At 52.4% G+C, this 27,141-nt stretch overlaps 1 protein-coding gene across 1 annotated transcript in view; it reads right to left on the bottom strand.

Moving 5' to 3' along the window:
- PKP1 (plakophilin 1) overlaps positions 1-26,861 on the bottom strand; it is a 48,570-nt gene extending 21,709 nt beyond the window's left edge. The window contains exons 1-2 of the mRNA XM_047839606.1: positions 26,308-26,861; positions 15,456-15,562 (exon numbers count right to left, since the gene is read on the bottom strand). Of these exons, the coding sequence (XP_047695562.1) occupies positions 15,456-15,562; positions 26,308-26,509 (309 nt within the window). The 5' untranslated portion in view covers positions 26,510-26,861. The remainder of the gene's footprint in view (positions 1-15,455; positions 15,563-26,307) is intronic.
- Positions 26,862-27,141: the final 280 nt, after the last annotated feature.

Here is a 27,141-nt window from a genome sequence, read left to right as displayed (position 1 = left end):
TCGCCACTTCCCTTGTACCTACTACCCCCCCCCCCGCCCCGTGCCTATTTGAGGGCCCTGGTGTAGAAGACATGTCATAGCTCTCTTTCGTCTTCCCGGGAGATAAAACGGTACTGGCGTGGCTGGCCTGTCGCAGGGTGGCCAGAGGGGCCTTCACATGCTGTGTGGCAGCTCTGCTCTACTTTTTCTGGGGGTCTGGAAGGCACAGGTCCTCTCCCATCATGGGCTGCCCAGGAGGGGACAATCAGGGCCCCAGGGCATGGGGAGTCCCCCCCCCCCCCCCCCCCCCGTGCAGGGGGTAGAGGTGGCTGCTTACTCAGCAGTTTGAGTCACTGAGAGCCACTGGGCCTGAGTCACCAAAGGTGGGACTTCAGCAGGAGGAGTGCCAGTCCCTGTCTCCCCCTGGGCTCCGCTCCCTCTCTGGTGAGGAGCAGACGGTCCCACCCCGGGCTGGTCTTCCTTCCTTTCTGGGGCACGTGACTTTGTGTGGCACGTGGAGAGCAGAGCAGCCCCCCCCACCCCCCTTCACTCAGCAGCCCTGACGTCTGGGCAAAGAGCAAACTCATTCTGTTTGGAGGAGGCTGTGGTGGGCGGGCCCCTGTTGTGGGGTCCTCAAGGGCAGGGAAGAGCTGCTCCACGATTCCATCCGCAGCACCCTGAGACCAGAAGTGCCTACTCAGGAGGGAACCCCAGTTTGCAAACTGAAGGGCAGAGCCTGACGGATGACCAGCTTCCTGTCTACCCAGTCAGGGGAGGCACAACAGGAATCTGAGACGGCCTGATGTCACGTGTTGGCCATCTTCTATCGCCTGAATTTTTTAAGCGTAAAAACAAAACAAAACAAAACAAAAAAACCCATGAAAGTTTTGACGCCCATCCCATGAGGACAGAGTTCATCAGAGAGCTGGCTAATAACGGTTAGTGTCCCTTGTAACCTTTAACAGGTGGAAACTCTGAGCCCGCATCAATCTGGGCAGTAGTGGGAAATGTGGGTAATTCAGAACAAGTTTTCTGGACAACTGCAGCCCAGCTAGAAAAGATCCTATGAAACTCCAGGCTGTGGCTTGTGGATCTTTCAAGATGGTGCTGCTCTCTCTCCAGGGAGCTCACAACTCCGGTGAAAGAAGCACCTGCCCTCTTGGGCTCCATGCTCCAAGTCTGTGTCTTGGGCTGGGGGGACGGGAGGCCCACCGCAGCTCCTGGTGCTCCTGGGCAGCGGGAGGCCCAAACACACTTGTGTACCCCAGCACCTCGCTGAGATCTGGCCTTCAGTACCATCTGCTGTCGGAACAGACAACCGTGTCAGCTCCAGCACCCAGCTCCGTTTCCACATCCTGCTCCTGGCTGAACGGCTCGACTGTGGGAAAAAGCGGATTTTCTGCAAATCTTCTCTGGCACCTCTCCCCCTTCACGTCTGAGCAGTGGTTTTTGTTTTTTGTTTTTTGTTTTTTGTTTTTTTAGCTCCTGGAACTCCCAGGATGGATTTGGGGAGCAAGGACCTAAAGTTTCCCATGTTAGATTTGGGAAAGGAAATCCCCAGCAGGTGATTACCACCTGAGACAGAGGTCTCACAGGCCCGGGGGCCAGGGACCCCTGAATCTTGCCACCTCTCTTACATGGGCTCGGACAGGTCTGAGGTATGACTATTCTGCCCTCCAGGAGTCCCATGTTCTGTGGTCACAGATTCTGCCTTTTGAGCCCGGAGGCTGATTCCATTGTCCCAGTAACTGTTCATCCTGGGAAGGAGCCTTATAAAGTTCGAACTTGAACTAACTCCTGGAATCTCAGAGGATACACCAGTTCCTGGATGAGCATACTTGAGGGTCAGGAAGATCCTACCAAGCCACCCACCCCCAACACTGTGCTGGGAAGTCTGGGGGGAGGCTCGGTGGCCCCCTTAACGATCCCATACATACACCGGGCCTGGAGGTGCTTCCAGACATAAGAAGAGGGCCAGAGGCCATGAGGTGGGAACATCCTCAGGGAGAGATGCTTACTTTGCCCAGAGCAGAGCTCCCTGGAAACACCAACAGTGGAAGGAAACTACTCCCACTGATGAGATAGTCAAGAATTTCACCTGAAAGGAGGGACAGAATTTCACCTGAAAGGGGGCTGGATCCCCCAGGGCTTGTGTCTCACTTTGGAAGGAGAGCCCGTGTACATGTATGCACACACACTCCCATATGCACACCTGCCTACCTGGGACACACATCACTTTGCTGGCAGGGGACCCAGAGAGGGAGGGTCTTTGGAAGTTCCTTGAACATAATGTAAAAACACCTTAGCAGGCATGGTGCTTTACAGTGTGGAAAGACCTTCCCCATTCAGCATCTTGTTGGAGACTCCTGTTGGACAGCGTTCTGGTCTCCTGCTTTGCCAGTGAAATGTCAGGGCAGACGGCCGCATCCTTGTGCTCTCTGTGAGCATGTAGGAAGCTCACAGAACTCGAGGCTTGGCTAAGACCACACAACTAAGCTGGGAACCCGGACTCAGGTCTCCAACCTCCCTCCTGGTGTTTGTCCTCCAACCACTCTGCCACCAGAGTCTGGTGACACAAAGGAAGTCTAAATGGCAAGGAGCCCCTGCAGCTCGGGGGTGCTCTGCAGAAACTCTACCTGCCTCTCTGGCTAGTTGCTGGCTCCTAGAAAACTCCTTCCCCAGGGGTTGCAAACATAGGAAATACCTGCCCCCAGCTTTTGGCCCATTGTGAGCTATGCTTAGAGACATTTAGGGAGGGTAGCTGCTCAACTGTGTGACACAACCTTACTGCCCAAAGACTTGGGCCACAAGACCTTCTGTTCCAAGGGACACCTGTGGGCAAGGAGACCCCATGGTCATGACAACTGGCCTGTTTTGACTGGGACACAAGTGTGAAGGTGTAGAACAGTGACTGTTTGGTACCCTTGCAACCACACCTTGCTCCAAATGCATCGTTGAGCACACACAAATTGGGCTGGGAAAGCAGGGAGTCATGTCAAGACTGGTGACTGAGGCTGGGCCTGGAGTTCCTGGAATTAGCCAAGGGTTGCTGAACTTCTTCATGCTCAGGGAATTGGGCCACCATGCTCCAAGCCTCGGGGGCAGTAAAGAGGGAAGAGAAGAGAGGGCTGGGTCACTAGCTAGCCCTGAGCTCCCTAACTCTCCCCAGGCTTCCTCCCACAGCATCTCCACTTTGCCCCCAGCATCATGGGGCCTCTAAGAGCTGATGAGGGCTGCAGGCAGGTGTGGAAGAGGCCCAGGATTTCATGTGGACACTTCCCAGGTTGGTCCCAGAGAGCAACCCCACAGAACTCAGCACTCAGCAGGCCACCAATTAGGTCAGAGAGCTGTAGACAGTCAGAAACATCATGTTTCCCTGAAATCATAAAACTCCTAGAAGAAAACATTGTCAGTAAGCTCCTTGACTTGGTGAGGGTTTTTTGAATCCGACATCAAAGCAAACGAAGCAAAGAAGGGGACTACATCATACTAAGCCCTTCTGCGCAGCACAGGAAACCATCAACAAAATAAAAAGGCAACCCACCAAATGGGAGAAAATACTTGCAAATCATATATCTGATAAAGGGTTAATACCCAAAATATATAAAGAAGTCATACCACTCAATAGCAACATAACAAAACCAAGAAACAATCTGATTTAAAGATGGGCAGACCCGAATAGACATTTTCCCAAAAGAAGACATACGAATGGTGACCAGGTACATGAAAAGGTGCTCAACATCATTAGTTGTCAGGGAAATTTAAATCAAAACCACAATGAGATAATACCTCCCACCTGCCAGAATGGCTAGAAAAACGTGAAATAACAAGTGTTGGTGACGGCCCAAAGAAAAAGGGGGCCCTCGTGTCCTGTTGGTGGGAACGCAAACTGGTGCAGCCACCGTGGAAAACAAGATAGAGTTTCCTTCAATATTTAACAACAGAACTAGTGTATCTACTTTGGGGCATTCTCCCAAAGAAAATGAAAACACTAACTTGAAAAGATACCTGCACTCCTATGTTCGCTGTCGAATTCTTCACGACAGCCAAGACATGGGAACAACCGAAGGGTCCACCAATGGATGAATGGATAAAGAAATAGTGGTGTGTATATGCACACCCTGGAACATTATTTTTTTTTAATTTTTTTTTTTAACGTTTACTCATTTTTGAGACAGACCATGAATGGGGGAAGGTCAGAGAGAGAGGGAGACACAGAATCCGAAACAGGCTCCAGGCTCTGAGCTGTCAGCACAGAGCCCGATGCGGGGCTCGAACCCACAGACCGCGAGATCATGACCTGAGCCGAAGTTGGATGCCCAACCGACTGAGCCACCCAGGCGCCCCACCCTGGAACATTATGAAACCATAAAAAGAATCTAATCTTGTCATTCGCGACACTATGGATGGACCTCAGGGGCATTATGCTAAGATAAATAAGTCAGAGAAAGACAAGTATCATATGATCTCTCTTCTATGTGGAATCTAAATCCCCCCTCCCCTGCCAAACCCATAAACCCAAAAACAAAAACACAAAAACCAGGCTTATTAGACACAGAGAGCAGGCCAGGGGCTGAAGAGGGGGTTGGGGGGGGGGGGGGCTGGAGAAATGGATGAGTGGCGGGGGGGTTCAAAAGGTTAAAAAAAAATTATCTTTAAATGCTCTGTTAAAAAAAAAAAAACCAGGGGTGCCTGGGTGGCTCAGTCGGTTGGGCGTCCAACTTCAGCTCAGGTCATGATCTCGCGGTCTGTGGGTTCGAGCCCTGCGTCGGGCTCTGTGCTGACAGCTCAGAGCCTGAAGCCTGTTTCGGATTCTGTGTCTCCCTCTCTCTCTGACCTTCCCCCGTTCATGCTCTGTCTCTCTCTGGAATAAATGTTAAAAAAAAAATTAAAAAAAAAAAACAACTATTCGGTCATGCATCTTGGGGAGGGGCTCCACTTAGTTGTTTTTCTTCTTGGCTTTCAGCTTTACCTGACCTGCTGGACCAGCTTTAGGAAAATTATCCTGAATGATGAGTTTGTGACCCAGAATCTCCCCTAGGGTAGGTCACACGCCACTGGTGATAAGGCACAGTAGTAACTAACACTGAAGCATATAGAAAGCTCTTCCTTTTTTCCATTTGGTTACCATGAGGAGAAAGTCTAGGTTGGTGCCAGTATGTTTCTTTTTTTTTTTTTTTTAACATTGATTTATTTTTGAGACAGAGAGAGACAGAGCATGAACAGGGGAGGGTCAGAGACAGGGAGACACAGAATCCGAAACAGGCTCCAGGCTCTGAGCTGTCAGCACAGAGCCCGACGCGGGGCTCGAACTCACGGACCGCGAGATCATGACCTGAGCCGAAGTCGGATGCTCAACAGACTGAGCCACCCAGGCGCCCCCAGTATGTTTCTTTAATACTTGCCAGCCTCCTTTTCTGAGCAGAAAGAAAAAAAGAGAGACAGAGAGAGAGAGAGAACAAAAGCTTCATCTGGCTAGAATTAAATGATGATTTGTTTTAATTCTTTTTATTATTATTGGTTATAAGTTATGGTTAGCCTTCATCTATGGAAAAGAATACTGGTTTTTTTTTTTTTTTTTTTTACTTTTGAGTTAGTGATATAAATTCTCCCTTCAAAATTCCTTTTGAAAATTAAAGGTAAGTACATTAAAAATAAGTAAATAAGAGTTGGTTGATAATTTCATAGAAATTGTGAGAGCAGACTGCAAGTGACTGAGGTTTGGGACACACCGTTGCACACAGTGACAAGGGTATCCAGATGTAACGGTGCGACAAGGTGCTCTGGGCAAGGAGTTGGGAGATTGGGACTCCAGTCCTGGTTCTTCTCTGTTTAGCTGTGCAGCCTTGGGGAGTCACCTCACGTCTCTGATCCTATTTCCCCAGCTACGGTGTGCCCCATAAGGCTTCTTCGGACTTTGGCATTCTATGATTCAGCCCTCACTGAAGTCACAAGCGGCCTCCTTCCCAGTCTCGCTCAGGGCTTGGGAACGGACAAACCCCACCAATCCTACCTTCACCCCCTTCAGGCTGCACCCTTGTGTGCCCTGCCGATGAGTAGGAGGGGAGGGGCTGGGGGTCTAGGGCCCCAAAGCTGCTTCTCTCCCTGGCTGTGTCTCTACCTCCCACCTCCATCCCCCACCTGATTGGATTGTGTTTTTTAGCTGAGTTTGCTCTCCTGGGGCAGGAAGGCCTCCGTAGAGACTTGCCAGGGCCCTGGGGGAGAATGCTGAGCCTCACCCTCATGAAGGGTGGGGACGGCTCTTCCACCCACTTGGGAAATGCTGCTGCATTTGTCTCCTGAGCTCTGTGACAAAAAGAAAACTCTCAAACCAGAAAAGAGGTATCAGAATATCTACCCAGGGCTTTGTTTTCATGGCCCTCCATCATGTCCCTGCCGCTTCCTGGCTCGGGCGCATTTGCAGAGCTCGCCTAGTAGGAGAGATCCTGACTCACTCCGGCCCATTGGGCCCTGGACTCAGTTCTGCCAAGTCTACCTGTGAGGTACCGGGCAAGTCCCTGCGCTTTTCTGCAGCTTGATTTCCCTGCACATAAATCAGAATGATAATACCCGGTTCACCTACTGATCTCGCAAAGACTGAAGGATCAAGTGGGGAAATACAAACATGAGCCTTTTGTGTAAATTCAAAATGCTGCACTAATTCAAGGGATTGTTAAATGGCAGGGGCGCTGAGGACCGAGTTATTCCCCCCATAAGAGAGGACGGTGGGTGAAGGGGCGGGGCAGTGGCGGCCTCGCAAGCTCTCTCCCCTGCCTGCTGACCCCATGGGAGGCCCGTGCCCAAACCTCTGTCTCCTCCTGGGAACTGGGTCTGGAGCTGGGGAAGGAGGCTCGTAGATCACCTGGTCCCCCCCTGCCACTTACAGATGAGGAAACTGAGGCCTGGAGAGGTTTAAGTTGGCTTGTGCTGTACACAATAGCACTTAATTACATCCTCTCTTATGCGGTTGTTTCCTCCTTTAGTTGTTTTTAACTACAGTGTTTGGACTTTAAAGACTTGGTGGTTGAGTAGATTAGTTCTTGTCAGGACCAAAGAACAAAACAAAACAAACAAAACAAAAAAACCAAAAAACAAAACCCAGAGAAACAAAACCCCCAGAACCCCCACAAAACAAAACCCAGGCCCCGAACTCCACTAATTTTCTTCTGGAGCAAAATAAAAAAGTGTATAATTATCCTTGACTCTTCCAATCTTCCCTCTAGAGTCTCAGACGCTCTACCTTGAATTTGTGCGTGAGACGGAAGGTGAGAATAGCGACCAACTCATGCCATCTTCCTTCTTGGAAGAAGGCATAATTCCATTCTATGTGGTCAGGGGATAACCGCCTCCCCCTGTCAGGCTGGAAGAAATGGAGCCCCAGAGGCACCCAGCAGAGATTAAGCTGAAGGAAGATGCAAAATGGCGCTGCTGTCTCTCGTGAGGGGAGGGAATTCCCTCTAGCGCACTGTCTGAGAAGTGCCAGCTGCTGACGGTGTCCTGGGCTGCTGCCCGCTGCTCTATGGCTGCCCCAGGGAGTCCCTTGGCAGTGGGCAGTGACATCTCTCCCTGAGTGTTCTGACCAAACTGCCGGGCCTTCCCTCCCCCATGAGGGCCCTCACTGCCTTCTCCTGGGTCTGGTGCTCCTTAGGGGCAGAAGGAAGGTGTGGGCAGCAGGCTTGCTCAGCTCAGACAGGCACCATGGGTCCTGTGCCCCCAGGAATTGGTTACCGGAGGCCAGGGAAGGCTCGTGAGAACTCTGGGGCTGGCAATATGCAAATAGCCACCCTCCTTGGGGGTGATCAGTCAGGAAAAAGGGCCCAAGGGCTACTGTCAGACCAAGCCCCAGGCCCAGGAGCGTTTCTCCTCTGCCCACATCCTCTCTGCTGAGGGCAGCCCTCCTCTCCTTTCACATCTCATTCCAAGCTCAGCTCCTCCGGCAGCCTGGCCTGCTTTTCTCTGCTTGAAGCCCGCCGTCGGAAGCTACTTGCGTGTGCTCGCTGGAACCATGTTCTTATCCCTTTGCAAGTCCATGGTGTGGACATGGGAGGCATTCCCTGACTCCTCTCCCCTGAGGGAGGCCCAGGATCTGGAATATCAGAGCTTCAGGGATGGCTTCAAGATGGAGCCACTGTCTACTCCTGCTGCTGATAAACCCGAGGCCCCGCCAGGAAGGGGGGTCCCAGCAACGGCCACATGGGCAGTGATGGAGAACCCCACGTCCAGGCCGCTGCTTCCTCCTTTTCTCTACCTTATCTTTGGCCTCTGGGGAGTCCTCTCTGGCTCACCCAAACCTTGGCCAGGAGGAGGGGCCTCAGGTTTCCCTAAGAGGCTGAAGTCAGCTGCGCAGGGAAATCGAGCCCTAAAGCAAGCTCCTCACTGAGCACCCAACTCAAAGGCAGCGGGAACTTCTCACACGAAAAGCAGAGCCCCTCCAGGGGACTGCAGCTTGCGAAGGAGGGCCCATCCCTCAGGGACACCCCAGATATAGGCGTTTGCCACATGCTTCTTCTCCACGGTTTAAATATAGGAGCGTCTCTGGCCCCAGCAAGGTGTCTGTGGAAACATACCACAAGCCAAGCTACTGCTCTCCACAGGGAGGGGTCCCCTGGGAGCCGGCCCTGCCAGCTCTCGCTCCCTCACCTTATTCTCTCGGGCACATTCTGTCCCTCGGCAAGTAGGATCATTGTCTCTTCTTGTTGGGTGAGAGCCTGGGGCCCTTGTGGGACCCTCCTATCTCCCAGGGCTGAGTGGGGGTGAGTCACAGGCTGGCAGCAGGGACACTGAGTTGGCAAACACATCAATCACTCCCTCTTAGAGCAGGAGCCAGGCCTGCTGGGGAGAAGGAGTCTATATCCCCTCTATCTTCCCTTCTCCTGGACTTTTCAAGAACAGAGGCCCAGCAGGCACTGCCAGAGGAGCCCGGCTGGTGTATCTGGAAAGTGGCATTCATAGTTGAGAAATGGGAGCAGGGGAGGGGGTCGAGCCTGACTTTGTAAGTCAGGGCAGTTACTAGGTGGAGCCATTGCTGTGCCCGTTTCCTCTCTGTAAAGCTCAAGTAAATGAAGTCCTACCACCTTTCCATCCTGTTGCAAGGGTTAATTAACTGCTGTTTTCCTGGTGCTTGGAGATGCTCAGATGAAAGCAGGGAGGAAGCACAGAAGCCATTATCCATCCATTGGTGGAAGTGGAGGTCTCAGCGGAAGATCTGCCCCTGCCCCCACCCCTGCTTCCAGGAAAACCATCATGTAGGCTTTGGTTATAGAGGCCTGCAGCTACTCAGACTCAGCTCTCGAGTCACACAGAACCTGAGAAGTTGGAGCTCAATGGGTCCTTGGCTAGGATCTAATCCAACTGCCTTGCCCCACGGGTGGGACAACCAAGGCCTGGAGAGGTGAAGACCGCCCCAGACCCCTCAGCGTGTCACAGCCCAACTGAGACTGGAATCCAGGCCTCCCCACTAGGAATCTGACATGCCATATTCACAACCCTTACTGCCTTTTGAAATAGGAATTCTCACCCACTTCAGAGATGGGCAAGCTGAGGTTCAGTCAGGTTAAGAACTTGCCTGGGTCACACAGCCAGGTAAGGGGCAGAGCCAGGATTTGTTTCCAAAGTTCATGGCCAGAGTGTAAGGATTTTCCTCCATACCTGGCTGTTTTTGGGAACGGACTGCGTTAACTGTGGATTGGTAAAGATGATCTCTTTCTCTGCGTCAAGGGCAAGGATCCTATCATGTTTCTTTCTGGCAGGTCCTCTGTAGTACCTGGCCCAGAGCCCTGCCTTGGCCCAGCCACATGGCTAACTGGGGAATACTGTGTTTGAGTTTCTCATGCCCTGTGGAAGCTTCATACAACCCCAGCCCTCTCACCTGTAAAAGAGGGCCACCCAGGGGGCTTCGGGCTTGAGGTGGGCAGGGTCAGTTCTTCTCAGGGTGAGGGTCCCTAGCGCGTTGCCCATAAAACTCTGTCATGGATAGATTATCAACTACTGACATGTCAGTTAGGCAAGTTCAGCTGAGAAAGACTTGCTAGTGAATATTGGATTAATTTTCCCTGGTTGTACTCCGGGGGATTCTCACTCTCAGAAGCACTGGCCTCGATTTAACTGAGCACAGTTGAGTGATTCAATATGGTGGTCCTCAAGGTATCTCTAGTCCAGACCTCCTGGCTGATGATGCTTGGCATGGCTTCTCTCTTCTGCGAATCAGCTCCTGGGCAGGATGGTCTAGTTCAACCCACAACCAAAGAACATTTCACTTGATGTGACTCCCAGAACACTTGAAGCTAAAGATGTGCTTCCTGATTTATAAGCAGGAAAACGTTTTCAAGTTGGAGCTGATAGAGAAGGAGATTATTGTCTTAATCCAGAAACATTCTCTGGATATCAGAATTGTGCACTTGCCTCAGCTTCATCTAGGACAAACCCCATTTCCAGTGTGGGAATGGAAGGGCTGGGCCTTCCAGTGCCTCAAGCTCTCTGCCCCTCCTCATTCTGGTCTCAGCTGACCCAGAGGAAGGTATTCAAGGGACCCATTCTGAGGACCCCTCACAGGAGTCAAACAGCTTCCATGCTCTCACCAGAGGCGGCTATGGCCTGACGTAATTATGTGTGGGCCCTGGCCTAGGAGAGGAGCCCTTTAAGGGAGGCCTGTTTTTATTACAAGGAGTGTGTGGGAAGATACCCTGACCCAGGGTTGCCAGATTTGGCAAATAAAAGTACAAGATCTGAATTTCAGGTAAACAACAAATAATCTTTTAGTATAAATATGTCCCAACTATTGTATTTCATCGCATTTTATTTGGTATCCCTGCCCTGACCCTATTAACCCTTACAGCTGAGTGAATTCTGCTTGAGTTTAGGAAGGGAAAAAATGGCCGCTCTCCTGCTTCTTTTGAGCTAGGCTGACTCCTCAAGGAAAGAGCAGGTTTGGTTGGAGGACAGGAGGAGGGAGGAAATTAAGGGATCCAAACTCACAGATCTCTTGCAGGTCCCTACAACATGGTCGTGGTGTTAAAATATTGAGATGCAAAACCAAATGAAACCAAACAAAAACCCCATATAAAAAGACCATCCAAAGTCTGGACTAATGAAAACGAAACGGCATTAGATTAGGAGTTAGGAGGCCAGGGGTCTAGTCTGCTGTTGCATTAACCAGCTGTGTGACCCTCGATGAGTCTTATATCTTCTCCGGGCCTGGGTATCCTCAGTTGTAAAGCGTAAACCTCATTGGGGCCCTAATATTTCACTAGTCTGGTTCTGAGAACTGGAGCAGAATAGCAGAGCCTATTTACCTGAGAAACTGAGCAGTAAGGATAAGAACTGCCCCATCCTTTGGCCCATCTCACCCAGCTCCTCCTTCTCCCTGAGGTTGGGACCCTGGGGCTCCTGCTGTCCTCTAGAAGGTACATGTCTCTGAAGGAGGAGGAGGTTGGAGTGGCCAGCAGAGTGTTGACTGGACAACGACTTTCTTTGGATCAATCTTTTCTTTTCCTTGATGCTTTTTGTGCGTCTCACTAACTTAATGTTTTAAGTCCTATTTTATTATAAGACTCCCTCTGTTCAATGTTCTTAATTTGCAATATCAGCGACCCTAGATTCCAAGTGGTACAATTATATATTATATATAAATTATAATTTACATATATACTTAAATTAGAAGGCTATGGCTGATATAGGGGCGCCTGGGTGGCTCAGTCGGTGAAAGCGTCCGATTTCTGCTCAGGTCATGATCTCACTGTTAGTGGGTTCGAGCCCCGTGTCAGGCTCTGTACTGACAGCTTGGAGCCTGGGGCCTGCTTCGGATTTTGTGCCTCCCTCTCTCTGCCCCTCCCCTGCTCGTGCTCTGTCTCTGTCTCTCTCTCTCTCAAAAATAAATAAACATTAAAATAAATTTTCTTAAATAAAAAACAAAGAAGGCTATGGCTGATAAAGAATATAAGGTAAATCAGAGGGTAACACCACTGCTTTTTAAATATTTTTAGAACTTTCATTTTGGAATGGGCTGCAGATCCTTTGCATATTTAAATAAAATACATGCTTCATGGGGACAGATCTTTGTTAACTGAAGTTCATGTGGTATTTGTAATTGGAACACCCGACTCATAAACCCTCTCCCTTGCCTGGGGCCCTGATACTCAGGGTAAGCAGCGCAGCCTCAAAGCAAATGGCACAAAACCTGGAACTCCAAGAAGACGGTGCCCCCAGATTCCTGTGGAAAAGCAGCCTCCAGCCCTCTCTGCATAAGGAGTGAGGAGTGAGGTGCTCAAAGTGGTTAATATTGTTTCCGGTCAAACCCAGGCCATGCATGACAAGAAAGAAACGAGACTGGTTTTCTCATATGGCTCCTAAAAGGACACTGACAGTTGTATTTTCTTTTTAAATCTAGAACAATCTAAAACAGGTATCTGGGGATCTTTTGAGCAATGGCAGAACTGCCGCAATATTCCGGGATATTCCAGGATTCAACTTGTCTTTTGACCTCCATGCTTCTCCCAACTCGACTGCAAGTTCACTGAGGCCAAAGGCAGATGAATCTCTTCGTCTGTGTGTCCGCAGCGCGCCCAGCTCCCTGCCCCGCCCTGGAGTTGCTCAATACGAGTTGGCTGACGGAGAGAACGTGAGGTATATGCAGGGAACAGTCCTTCGGCAGCTTTCAGAAACTGCCGAAACCCACTGACGAGGCTTGTACAGACCCACCGCACCTCACCCTGCTCCCCTCACTCCCTGCTTTCTGCCACCATGTTGGTTTCACCAAAAGAGAGGAGAGGAGGGGCACCTGGGTGGCGCAGTCGGTTAAGCGTCCGACTTCAGCCAGGTCACGATCTCGCGGTCCGTGAGTTTGAGCCCCGCGTCGGGCTCTGGGCTGATGGCTCAGAGCCTGGAGCCTGTTTCCGATTCTGTGTCAACCTCTCTCTCTGCCCCTCCCCCGTTCATGCTCTGTCTCTCTCTGTCCCAAAAATAAATAAACGTTGAAAAAAAAAATTTAAAGAGAGGAGAGGAAATTGTGGTGAGATTATCTCACCGCCACAGACCTGTATTACCTTTTGTCCTTCTCTCCTTCTTAAGTCCTGGCCCTGTTTGGTTTTGCCCAGTCCTTGGCTGATTATATGCCTGGCTCCAATATCAATTATTCCATTTCCTCCCTTCCTCACCCCCTCCTTCTGCCAAATCCTCATGTGTGCTCAGCTCTTCGCCGTTCCCATAGCCCCTCCTGAACTGAGAGGAGACAGGACGTGCCTCAGCAGCTGCCCTGACATGAGTCATGTCTGAAGTACCGCCAGCGAAGACGGAGCGAGAAGGGTTGGGCCTTAGGGTGCGGGAAAGGGAAGGAATTTTAATGGATTGTCAGAAAATAGGTGCGGGGAGGGGCGGGGCTGGTTTGGGAGCATCAGGAGCTGCTGAGATTGCTGAAGATTGAGTTGATTAGCCAGAAGAAATGCCCAACATGGGCCGTGTGGAGAATTTTTTTTTTTTAAGAAACACCTCTGAAAGAGTTCCTTTGTGGTTCTTGGTGACAAATTTCTGTATGTAATGACCCCACACTGCCCATCTGATAACACTTCCCCGTTACTGTAACACCAACCTGTGGGTGAAGTACACACACAGATAGCTTTGTTCCCATTTTACAGATGAGAAAACTGATACTCAGAGAAGTTAAGAGGTTTATCCAAAGTCACAGAGCCACGGGAGTAGCAGAAGCCAGGCTAGAAGCTAAGCTTTCTAGGCTCTGAGGTGTAACAAAATATACGTGACGATGTGTAACATCTATCCTGTCAGCATGATTATTCATTCTGACTACTAGTCTCCTCCAGTGATCTGCCTTCCCTGGGTCTCATATAATCCTTTATACTGCATTACTAAGTCGTTTTCTCTAAGTCAGATTCTGTCTGGTCATCACTCTTGGTGTCAGAGCACTTGATTCACATATGAGCCTTGATCTGCCGGCTTATGGGCTCAGTCAACTGTCCATATGTTGCTCTGAGGGTATCAATTGACATCAAAAACTCAGGAAAAAAAAGGGAGGGAAATACATTTGCAGGAAACCTAGTTAACGCCTCCCTTTAGTCCCTAACCTGTAACATGCAAGAAAGACAAATACTCCACAATTAGCCCCAGCAAGAACTTAGGAAGGGAGGATCACACTGACAATAAAAAGAACACCCAACTCGTAAACCCTCTTCCTTGCCCGGGACCCTGACACTCAGGGGTGACATCTGTAAGCAATGTGACCTCAAAGCAAGTAGCACTGAAACCTGGAGCTCCAAGAAGACAGTGCCCCAGATTCCCATGGAAAGGCAGTCTTTAGCCCCATCTGCATAATGCCTCACAAAAGAATTCCCAAGAACCATACAGGCTAATGTTAAAATTAGCAAAAATAAATGAAAGTCATAGAATTTGGAACCAGGGAGAAAACTTGGGTGTCACTTAGCCCAATACCCCTGATTTTGGAGTTGAGGAGAGCGCCAACGCTGGTTTGTATGGTTGAACCAGAGCATTTACCACAGACCTTGGTGCAGAGGTAGGGCTAAATAAATATTTGTTCAGTGATGGATGGATGGATGGGCATAGTGATTTCTTTGAAATCACAAAGAAAGACAGTGACAGGGCCAAGATTAAAGGATCTAGAATAATCTCTACCTGTGTTCGTTTAAAACTGACCTGAAGACTAATTATCATCATTTTTTTTCCACGCACATTATTTCATTGAATCCTGATGATAACCTCACAAGGACGACTTTGTTATATCCATTTTATATGTGAAGAAACTGAGGCCCAGAGGTAGAATTATCTTGCCCAGGGCCACATGCTCAGTGAGTAGCAGAGCTCTGATTTGAATCCAGATGTATCCAACTTACAGACACTCCACACCCAACTTAGGGCTCGAACTCATGACCCTGAGATCAAGAGTTGCATGCTCCAACAACTGAGCCAGCCAGGTGCCCCTGTCCAACTTATAAACTCAAGCAATGCTCCATTCCAGCATGTGCCCTCTTATCCAAGAGTCACTGCAGGGGACATGCTCTCCTAGCCCCAGGAGACTTCTAGAGTATTCTCCTTGGTCATCAGCACATATTGAGCAGAGAGGTCCCTTCAGGAGTTTCCTAGCAACATTTAAGTTAATCCACAAATGGACCTCAAGAATTCAAACTTCTCTCAAATCCATGATCATATCAGACATTTTGGAAAACGGACTTAAAAATATGCTGTTTTCTTTATGCTTTTTCTACAATGTTCTCATGTGGGACATTTGGAAATATCCAATCAGCCCAAACAGAAGCCTGCACTAACAACCATCTATGAAATAATGGCCAAGCAAATGGACCTGGTCATGGTTGGCGGGCCTCACCTCATGGACCAAAGCAGCCCCCTTCCACCCTGTATCACTCTTCTCAGCAACCAATGCAGGTTTGCTCCGCCATAAACCCTAAACCACTCCCCAACACCCCAGGTCTTTTTGAATGCACGCAGCTCCTTACCGGATAACCCCATGAGCCATTCCCCGCCTGGAACTTGGAATAGTAGCTGCTCCGGCTGGTGGTCCCATAGTTGTTGTAATTGTCGGCCAAGCCATCATACATGGAACCTTGAGGACAAAGGCAGGGCGTTAGGACAGTGATGGCCACGCTCTTCACTCGCCTCTCCTCCCCACAGCGTCGCCTCTGTATCCAGGTACACCATACCCCATGGAGGAGACCAGGTGTGAGCTCTTGAAGGAGCAGGATAGGAAATGTATCATCTACTTGCCTTCTCCGTCTCTCCACTCTACCTCCTCCACAGCCAGGGCCGAGGAAGGGCCCAGGCAGACTGCGGCGGGGACAGCTCTGCAAACCAGCTGAGCCCTTCCTGGGCTGACTAAATGTCTCCCTGGGCTTGGGGTGACTTGACACCTACAGGTCAGGAGTTGGCCTGGAGGGCCTCGGAGCACCGCCATTCCATTCAAGGGAATCACGACTCCGTGTTCCACAAGGATAAGCTTCCTACTGGGGGAAGCCTGGCACGATCTCAGCATTCCAGGTCCAGAGTCCCAAGGTCAGGGCCACAGAGCCGGGAGGGCTGATTAGAGGCCAATTCAGGGCAGGACTCTCGTTTCAAACGTCAGCCCGGCCCCCAAGAGTGACGAGGTGATCTTTTGTCCTTTCCTTCATCCTCTAGGTGCTCCAGATGGTGAAGTGGGGAAGGTGGCCATCAACCTCAAAGGCCCCAGTGAGGATTAATTAATGTTTTCTGAGTGCTTGGAGACCCACAAATGATAGGCTCCACAAGAGGATAGAGTGTCATTAGGGTTATTAGCAGCAAAATGGCTTTGAATCACAGAAATCGGAACTGGGTTTTGGGCTGCTGGTAGGGCTACCTTCCCTTCTCCCCTTCACCAGATGGCAAGTGGCCTCCAAAGGATCGTCCCAACACTGCAAAAGCTAGTCTGTTGGCTGTCTCACTGTCCTTGAAACACGGCTGACCGTGACATGGCCATGACTTTGCTCATATCGTGTCCCTTGCGGAGTCTGCCTTCCCCTATCAGGCACAACATTCAGATCTCACCTATTTTTCAAGGCCAAGCTCACGACCTCACCCCTTTGCGGAAGCCTCTTCTGACCAACCCTGCCCGAGGCAATCTCTTCTATCTCTAAACACACAGTGCCCTGCTGTCTGTACCCTGACTCACATTACTGTCCCATTCCCTACACTGGGACCTGCATGAGGGAAAAGTCATGGCGGTATGGTCTGGACATCCAGAGCAAGGCTTGCCCCACACTCTTATTAGATGATGAGCCCTCTGGGAAAAAAGGAAGGTGGGATCCAGTGACAGCCTCCTAAGGGGGAGGGCCACTTCTTTTCTCTGAAGTGATGGTCAGACTGCAGCATCTGAAACCCTGTCTAGGGAGAAGGGTTTGACAGTGATCTTTCCCAGCCAGATTAGCTCCTTCCCCATCCACCATACCCACTCAGACTCCCAAATCTTTTGGGGATGGTGGGGGGACTGGAGTATCTAGGCTGAGGGCAGATGGAATAGCAGAGGGGCAGCTTTGGGATGTGGCAGGCGTCTCTGCGTGGTGCCACCTCCTCTGTCGAAAGCCAGCCAGATGACCACCCCATAGCACACAGAAGGGGCACTGCCCCTGATTACCACTCCCCCATCATGGAGGACCAATAGGCCATTAAGGTTACTGGCTGTGGCAGAGACAGTTTGCCCTGGGAGCCTACAGGTGTTGACCTTGGTCTTGGCTCCGACATTTGGGCAAGTCACTTGCTCTCCCTGGACCTCAGCTTCTTCTGTAAAAAGAAGGGGTTGGCTTCTATACACCCCAAAGGCCGCATACAGCTCCAGTGTTCCATGACTGTATGATTATAGTAACCCATGCCCCATGGCATTCAGAGAAGCTTGTAAGGAAGACGGGGAGACATCAAAGGCTACACCAGCACCTCCTTTGCTGCCTGCCTCAGGTCCTCCCAGAGGTGTCCTGCAGGCCCAGGCCTGACTTCTGACAGGGACTCTCCCTGAGCCTCTGACCTACTGTAAGCTCCTCTATTGAGCATACACAGCTTGTTCCTCTCCCTTTCTCAGGAAGCTGCACCCCCTGCCCCCGAAAGGCTGCCTTTGTTAGGAGGAGTCTGGAAGCAATCTCATGGGCGCAGACGCCCAGAAGCAGCTTACACCAGGGAAGGGGCTGCAGCCAGGACCCTAGGCATGCATGGTCAGGCCCCGGGGCAGCTGACAGCAGGTCTCGTCTGACTCTCCTCCATCCGGCCTACTTCTATCATCCCTTCCAGGGTTTGGCAGGCCAGCGTTCACTTGGCTGTTGCCCCATGAGCAGGGATCTCTCATCCAAGGGCAGGTGTGGGTCAGCCAGCTGCTGTCAGATGGAAAATTTGGGGTGGTGATGGAGAGTTCTATGGAGCCCCAGGGAGGCCTTCTGCTAGGGGAGGCATCCCCGGGAGGCTCAGTGGAGGGCAGGCTCCCATGGGGCCTCTACTCTTTCTCAAAAGGGAATCTGTCAGCAGTGACATCACTCACCCTCTCGGTCATCAGATGAAGCATCTTTTCCCTCTATGCCCTGCACCTGCCTGCCTCCCTCTCACATAATCTTCTCCATGTGGGAGGTAGGGAGTTCTCTGTCATGGAGGCAGGGGTGAATAGGACCTCTGGAATGTCCTATAACTCCAAAGCCAGTCCCTGTGTCCTAGTGGTGACTTTAGTGGTGGCAGGTGTGGGCTATAGCACTCCCTACTGGTGGGGCCAAGGTCTCCAGGTCCTTCCAGGTGGCTCCTGAAGGCACCCCCTAAGATCTGTCTGCAACTGGGGGTCAGATCACTTGACTCCCACCTTAAGATGCTTTGCTTGGCTCCCTTGTGAGAACGAGGCTGCCATCACAACAGCCAGTGCTGCTTCTCTGGCAGAAAGGTAGCTGCACTTGGGGGCCAAGGTTCTGAGGTAAAGGAGGAGTCCAGAGAACTTGCCTACCTGAAGTCACACTCTGTATTGTGCCCGATGACCAATGAGGTGCAGGAAGGAGGTGAGCTCTGTTCGCAAGAGCGCTGCTCCCCTCTCCTGACCCTAGGGTGTCTGGCTGGTACACACTGCCTTTGGAAAGTCAGGCTCAACACCAAGAACATGGGGGTTCTCAATGACAGTAATAGTAACAGCTCTGAAAGCTTTCCCTTCTCCCTCTAGTCCTCTGACTTCTCCAGAACTCATTTCTAAGAAGCCTTTCCTGATTAACTCTACCTGGTCCCATGACCCTGGTTGACTGCCTCCTTGGAATAAGGGCACGGAAAGGTGTAATCAGTTCTCCATCTCATGACTGTGCCAGTGTCCATCGTCATGTACTTTGGGCACTCACTGAGGCATGAATTGTGTCTCTTCTTTCCCTGGGATCTTGGGCACAGGGCGTGGCCCTGGGCGGGGCTGGGCCGAACCTGGACTGAGCTGGCCCTTTTTGTCAACCAGTTCTCCTTACCCACCCCTCATGGTGGAGGTGCTTAGATTTCTGGTGCCTAGAGGCTCCACATCCCCCAAATTGCAATATGGGATCAGGGTCCTTGAAGGCTTACCCAACCAGGCCCTCCTCCCACCCAAAGAGGTCCCTGGGGGCGGTGGGGGTGGGGTGGGGTTTGCTGGCTAATCCAGGAAGACAGAGGGTCTGAGAACAGCTTTAGAACAGGCACAGCCACCTCCTTGAGGAGGATTCTTGGTGTCAGGAGTGGTAAGGGGAGGCGATCCCAGCACCCAGCTCACCCCACAGAATCACCCCCACTCATGTATCTGAGTGCATTCCCACAGTTTTCTCTAGAAGGGCACACACGCCGTAAACAAAGATGGTGGCTTCTCAGTAAAGCCGGCTGCCGGCTCAACTTGTGCATTGTCCCCAGGAGACAACCCACCCACAGAACCCCAAGGTCAAAGAGCAGATGTCTCAGAGAATGTATCGCTTTCTTCGGCATACAAGCAATTCCAGCGGCTCTGTCCACACAGCTTGTCTCAGCTTGTGTCAGTGTTTCAGGGCGTAAAGCCCTCTCAGAAAATCCACCACTCACACCATCAGCGTCCCTGGATGCTGCTTCCCTTTGGTGCCTGAGATGATTATCTGATTCTCTCTTGTGTCATAGGGGCAACCCAAGCTTTCTCGCCTACCGAAGCTTTGAAAAGAGAGGCAGCTTCTTTGTTAGGATATATGGACTTCTCTCTCCAATGAGGACAGGCAAACCTTTGCAGGGATGACTCATCCTTTTCCACCTCCAAGCTTTCAAATAGGTCACACCCACCGCACCTGAAACATTCTTTCTCTTCTTCTCAGCCAAACCCTCTCCCTGCATTCAAAACCTTGCACAAAAATCAGCTTCTCCTACAGGTGACTCCACCCAGTGCTCTGGGCACTCCAAAGTGCACCCGGCTCATGGCACTCTAGCGTAACCATGCCAGCTTTCTGTCCAACTGTTTTACTCACTCTGCGCTGGTTTGTGTGTTCCTTGGAGTGTGGCTTCTGTACATTGTGTGGGTATGTGGGTACGTGGGCGTGTGTGTGTGTGTGTGTGTGTGTGTGCACGCGTGGGCACCATGGGCCCTTCTCCCAGAAACCAGGCTCTAGATGTCCCCGGTTAGGCTGGGAACTCCCTGAAGTGAGAGATCTCCTGCTTGTACTAGATCGCCACCCCACTCCTGACCCCAGGACCAGGGTCTGCCTGGAGAAGGCACTCATGATCAACAGGCTGCCCTTAGGGACAGAGGTCATCTGAAACCTCTCTCCTCCACCCCTCCCCCCCCCCCCCCCCCCCGCCCCAGATCCCTCTCCCTTGCTAGTCAGGAAGGTTTGTCCCACAGCACACAGCCCTAGATGTAGATCTACGGTTCGATCTGTGTCCCTTAAGGTCGGTCGATGTCTCTTCTGGCTTCTACCCTGTAAAGTCCATCTGTTCCTCAGCACAGAACCCTTGAGAAAGGAAGCAGCTCCTTACCTTCCAGCCCTGACAATGTCTTTCTCTCACCCCCTGAAGTCTCTTCCACCGGTGGTGCTCTGTCAGGCTAGGCCCATAGCAAGAGGAACTTAAATGAGAGAATAAGAAATGCCAGAAGATACTTCTAGCACGATCTCCCCCAGAGATGTTCAAGATTGGGCAGTTTGGACTGTGCCCATGTGAACGTTCAGGTGCCCAAGGGAGGGGAATGGCCAGACACCCTCCCATTTCTTTCTGCCAGGGCCAGCTGGGAGCACTCTGGACGTACATCTCCTATCCGGACGCTTCCATGAGCCTGAGGTGGGCAGAGAGTTCAGCACAACCGCACCCAGGCACTTTGGCATGGTTCTTACTCTTCTTCTGGGCATGTGTACAGAGCAGAGATGCTGCTACAGCCTGTGCCCGCTCCTCTCCCTCACTAGCACATCTGCTTCTCTTTCTGATCATCTGTTCCTGGCCACCACTAAACCCAAGGATAGGGCAGAGAGTGGGAGCATCTTGTAGGGACAGGACTGGCACAGAGGGCAGGGCAGTGGTCTAGTGTGGGCAAAGGTCAGAACAGGACTCAGCCGCCTGGCTGGGGATCCAGACTAAAAACTTGTCTTCAGCAACTACCATGTTAGGTGTCTATCCACCCGTGTGTGTGTGTGTGTGTGTGTGTGTGTGTGCATCCCATGGGGCTGATCTTCATGCTGAATCTAAGTGTGAGTGAAAGATGGGGACCGGAACAACCATTCCGTAACGTTGTTGCCCATCAGAATTGCCTGGGAACCTTTCAGAGTCCTGATGCCCACACTGTCCCCCATGCTCACTAAATCAGAATCTCTGAGGGTGGGACTCAAACATTTGCATTTTTTAAAATCCCCAGGTGATTTCGATGCAGAGGCAGGTTTGAGAGCAGCAGACTGGATGGCTTTTGGTATGTCAGGGTGTTTACAAGAGGGAAACCGTGAGTGACACACAGTGAGGCGAGGAGCCTTTTTGCAGGACAGCTGCAGCTGGTTTGGGGGGATGGCCTGCAGAGGTAGGGAGTGACACCACCTATTTCCAAAGACTGTTACCCATCACGGCACATGTTGGAAATGATCTAATCCAATCTCTTACAGTTGCAGAGACCCAGCGAGAGGCAGTGACTTGCCCGAGATCACACAGCAGTCAGCAATCCATCCAGGTAGAACTCAGATGTCCTGACACCAGGCTGGACTCTTGCCCTAGCACGAACTGCAAGGTGGTGTGTGCGTGTGTGCGTGTGTGCGTGTGTGTGTGTGCGTGTACACACATGTGTATGTGCATGGGTGTGGGGTATTCGTGTGTATATGTGTATGCACACATGTGTGGTGTGTGCCTACAGAGAACTTCACATGAAGACATCTAACATTCTGCCATCTTACTTTGTCCAAACGTCACACACCTTCTAGCGGTCATACCTCATGGCAGGGGTAGTTGCCAGATTTTTAGGTCCGGAACAATTGGCTTCTTGATATTTACCATTTGGTGTGTGGGGAGAAACATTGATTTCTATATTTTTTTAACCTCTGCCAACGAGCTTCGCAAAGGAGCAGGCTCCAGGGAAACCACATTTGCCATGAAACATTCTGGAATACTTGGCATTTTTGCATGTGTTGTAACAGGCAAACGGAAAGTCTGGTAAAACCTGAGCTTCAAGCCAAGATACGTTGTAAAGAAACAGGAATTGGTCCATTTGAAGTTTAATTAAGATGTTTCGCGGCTGGAATAAGCTGAAGCCCAGACACCCTTCACTCGCTCCCGTGCCAGCTTCAGTCCCAAGAAAACAACCCCAGAAGTGATGCCTGTTTATGGTCTGCGGTCAGGAACAGACAACTTTCAAGAGGGTAGAATGAGCAGACCCTCACACAGGCAGAGGCTTATGCTGAGACACAGCCAAATGCAAATACAGAAGTGCCAACAAACCTCCACCTGTACACGCCACGGCCACCAAGCCAGCACAAGCCTGCCCCCTAGGAGCTCCTGGAGTAGCAACTGCCCAGTGAGGGGTAGATGCAGGATGCTGAAGGAGCGGGGTGGACAGACACCTCCCCTAGCCTAAGGTCGCCCCAACCCTATCTCTGATCAGGGAGAAATTCAGGTTTGGCCATGTTAAATAGGAAATGGTACTTGGGAGAAGAAAGGAGAAAATTGAAAGTAAAAATCACAGATGTCTAAGCAGGTAGTGAGACACACAAGAATGACAGGCTAGTCTTGGGACTTGCCTGGAAGGAGAAGGGATGTGGAACAGAAAGGTAGTGTCATTAAACTTGGTGTGTGATGAGTATTCATGGCAGAGACAGTGGTGTGTGTGTGTGTGTGTGTGTGTGTGTGTGTGTGTGTGTTGAAGTTGGATCAAATGAGATGTGGGTTAAGTTTTAGGAAGAGATACCAAGTGAAGTTCTAAAGAACCTGAATGTGGGGGGCGCGCCTGGGTGGCTTAGTCGGTAAGCGTCTGACTTCAGCTCAGGTCATGATCTCACGGTTCGTGAGTTCGAGCCCCGCGTCGGGCTCTGGGCTGATAGCTCAGAGCCTGGAGCCTGCTTCTGATTCTGTGTCTCCCTCTCTCTCTGCTCCTCCCCCACTCACACTCTGTCTCTCTCTCAAAAATAAATAAACATTAAAAAAATTTTTTAAAGAACCTGAATGTGGAAAAGTTTCCCTCCAGGCTGCCTAACCAGTGCAATAGCCCTTGACCCCCAGACAGGGCAGTTCATGATCAGCACCTGCAGGGCCTTTCCCACCTCAGGCAGGTCAAGTTTCCCTAACAGAGATCCTTGGCTAAGCAGCCCCATCCCCTGGGTTTCCTCCCGCTTCCCACACAGTCTGAGAAGACACCCTGATGCATTCAAGCACGCTCTGGAAGCACAGGAGAGTAATACTTAGTGGCCAGTTCACAAGAAGACCCACATTGGCAGGCAGGTTCAGAGCAGTCTCCCTCTGCAGGGTGTCATGACACCAGGGCCCTCGCCTCCCTCCCTGGGGACCACAACGAGGCATCTGTCTCATCTGCTGTGTTTGGGGGACGGCATAGGTGGAAATGGGTATTGTGTGGCAGTCTCCTTCCACAGGACTCCTTTTTCATGGGTGGCTCAATTTCCCCCTCACCGACAAGACAGAAGAGAACCCTAGTGGGGAGGACTCTGGGGAAAAGCTGGCTCTATTACCAGAAACACCACTGGCCGATTCCTGGCTGTCCCTCATGGCGTACAAGGGGTGGCGGCTCCCCGCCAGGCAACCTGTGAGGTGTGGCTGGCCTTCTTTGGAGCGGCTGTTCTTTTTTTTTTTTAATTTTTTTTTTCAACGTTTATTTATTTTTGGGACAGAGAGAGACAGAGCATGAACGGGGGAGGGTCAGAGAGAGAGGGAGACACAGAATCGGAAGCAGGCTCCAGGCTCCGAGCCATCAGCCCAGAGCCCGACGCGGGGCTCGAACTCACGGACCGTGAGATCGTGACCTGGCTGAAGTCGGACGCTTAACCGACTGCGCCACCCAGGCGCCCCAGGAGCGGCTGTTCTTAACCAGAGGAGCCCCGGTGGGATTCAGGGGTCCCAACAGAACAAAACACCCTAGAGAATTCGACTCTTCTCTCTTGAAGAGTGTCCAGTGTGTCCAGCAGGGTGAAGGCAAGGCCCTGGGGTATGGTCCTTCTACAACTGCCAACTTGCCCCTCCCAGCAGTCACAGCAGGTGCAGGGGATATAAACCAACACAAAAGGAGGGAGCGAAGGTAGTAGGAATGGCCACTGGGCACATAGGGAACGCTTGGGCGGTTCTGATGACGAGAAGGGGGAAATCTGATGAAAACAAAGCCAGATAAACCAGAAACACCAGCTCCAAGTGATCTAACCGCCTCTTCCACCTTGGATGCCGCTGGGGAAACTAGCCCCTGTGGGAACCTCGCCAGAGCTGAGGGTAGAGGGGACACACCTTCTGGGTCAGTCCTTAGAGAGGCCTATTTCTGGAAAGATACGCATTAGCCAAGGAAGTCAACTGTCGCCTGGCCGAAGCCCCCTGGAGGACCTCGGGATGGAGAGAATGAGATCCCCCTGGATAGATGTTACCCACAAAGGTCAAGGCCAGAAACAGAGCACTGCATGATGACAGACACTCGCTGGCATCCCCGCAGGTGGGAAGAAGAACGGGTGTTTAGAGCACCTGGCATTTTTGAGATTTTCTTGGGATGGCGTGGGAGTGGAAAGGGATAGGTGACTCTTATGCAGAGAAGAGAGTAGGTTGCCTTGAGCTGTGACTGGACCGTGGCCAGAAATGGGGACACTTTTTTGTTTTTTTAATCTCGAACCTACTTCCAAAAAAGGCTAGTATGCAGCTATCAAACCATAAATGAAAGAGACGGAGGCAAATGCTCTGGAGTCTGCATGACCTTGAGTGGAAGTCTGGCAGGAGAGGAACCAGGAGTCCAGGCCAGGGCAAAGGGCACACTGAGCAGCAAAGACCTTTAGGTTCGGGGTACAGGGAAGTCCTCAGCCAGCCATTTTCTCCCCCTCAGCTCTCCACGGGGGCCACTCAGGAATGAGAGAGACAGGCAGAGAGAAAAAGCCAGAGGTAGGAAATGTGAGCTGCTGTGTGCGTGCGTGTGTGTGTGTGGTGGGAGGTGGGCAGGGGTCTGTCTCCTTTGCCTCCTTCCTCTTTACTACCCCCACACCCTGTACACTCTCTTAGGGGCCAGACTGCATAAATAAGTCTTGGTTGACCTGTACTGGTTTGCAGTCTGTGGAATCTTTGTCGGCACTTGCGAAATTTAGCTAAACGAATAAATAAACAGAACGATTGCTGGTTGGTGTGTAATTCTTACTGCGAATGCTTTGTATTAAAGTATCTGGCCTAAAAACTCTCCACAAATGGCCCTATCAGATATCGTACCTTCCTTCTTGAGTTGCAGGGGGCCGATCACTTTTGCCTAGCCTCCCAGGCTTGGGGGACCTCAGCACAGGGTGAAGGGGTGGGGTCGATGGCTGGTCAGGCCCCGCACCTAAACTAAACAAGTGCTCACCCTGAGGGCTCAGCCCTGGGGGCCTTCTGGGATGCCCAGCCTTGCCAACCTCAATTCCTGCACAAGCGTCCCCCTGACACTTGTTCCTTCCTACTTAAGCCAAGTGAGGTAGGGAGAATCTGGTGGGAAAGGGAGTTTCTGCATTAGCTACTGAGGAAACAGGGCATCCCCAGACCTCCTTCCCGGTCCTCAGGGAGCCTCAGGGAGCGTGCTGGTCCTGGGGTGACATTCCAACCAGACTTGCCTCTTCCAGGTGTGAGGCTCCCGCTAGCGTGCTGCGGCACACCACGGGCTTGTCCCTGTTCCCCGCGGCACCTTCCCGTCCCGCAGCGCCTCTCCTGAGCACCTACTGGGGTCACAGTGACTCCCTTGCCCGCTGGCAGCCACACACTGGGGAACCTGCCGGCCTGGGCGCCGGCTACCTGCCGCTGGCGCAGTGAAAAGCAAAGCCTCAAGCACAGGACGGGGAGTGAGGGGGGCACACAGCCCTGGGGAGCCCTGGGGGGCCGAGGCAGAACAAGAGAGAGGAGGGGACTGTTCCTGAGCAGTTGGGGGAAGAAAGCCTTCCCCGCTCTGGGCCTGGACAAGGGCCCGCGGGCGATCCTCAGCCTCCGCGAGCTGGCGAGACGCCCGTGGCGGTGTCCCCCGCCGCGGGAGCCCGCCTTCGCGCGCCCCGGCTTCTGGGGAGCTCGCCAGCCGGTCGCCGGCCGCCGCTCCACCCGGTCGGACGGGCCGCGCAGACCCCCCCCCCCCCCCCCCCGCGCCGCCCCGGGGCGCGCGCCACCTCCTGTCCCCGCAGCCCGGACGAGGCGCGCGGGGCAGGGGCGCACGGGCCGCGCCGGGCGCCGAGTCTTTACCTCGGTTGGAGTGGCTCAGGGTGGACGACTGGGAAGACTTGGACTTCTGCCGCTTGACGGTCATCATCACCTGCTCCTGCACGCGCTGCCTGCCCGACGTGCCGGTCTTCATCTTTTGGTCCGACGGCAAAGCCAGCGTCGAGTTGTCCTGGTCGGGGAAGCATTCGTAGGCCAAGGCGGTCTTGAGCGGCGAGTGGTTCATGGCGGCGGGAGGCGCGGGCCGGGCGTGCGAGAGCCGAGAGGGGCGGCGAGGTGCGGCGGGGCGGGCGGGCGGGCGGGCAGCTGCGGCTCTGCTGGCGCTCAGCGGCTCCCGAGGGCCATAGAGTGAGAGGTCCGCGTGAGGCTCCCGGCAGCGGCTCCTGGCGCCTCCACCCCGGCTCGTCCCTCTGCTGGCACTGGCGGGGCCCGCCCTCGGTCAGACTGGATATACCACCCCTGCCCTGCACCACCCACTCCACTGGCTGCGCGGCCCCGCCAGGTGCCGAGCTGCAGGGCGCTGCCGCTGCGGGAGCGAGCGCTCTTGGGGAGGGGGGGGGGGCAGGGCCGCGAGCCCGGAGTGTGGGGCCTCGGCGTCTTCTTGCTCTCTGCTCCTTGCTCTCGCTTCCCTTCTCCGTGACGTGCGGGAGGTGAGGCCCCAGGGAGACGCCCCTCCGTCCTGTTCCTGCTCGCTCATGGAGAAAGTATGTGCTCAGCTCAGGAACCCAGGGAGACTTCTCTCGAGGAAAAAGGAGTCTTTCTTGATAAGTTCACCGCCCCCCCCCCCCCCCCCCCGCCCCATCCCGAGAGAGCCTGAAATCCACCTCCTGTCCTGAGGTCATGGCAGAGACCAGCCCC

This window comes from Prionailurus viverrinus, chromosome F1 (genome assembly GCF_022837055.1).
Source record: "Prionailurus viverrinus isolate Anna chromosome F1, UM_Priviv_1.0, whole genome shotgun sequence".
Classification (NCBI taxonomy): domain Eukaryota; kingdom Metazoa; phylum Chordata; class Mammalia; order Carnivora; family Felidae; genus Prionailurus; species Prionailurus viverrinus.
This window is presented reverse-complemented; position numbering and strand designations above follow the sequence as displayed.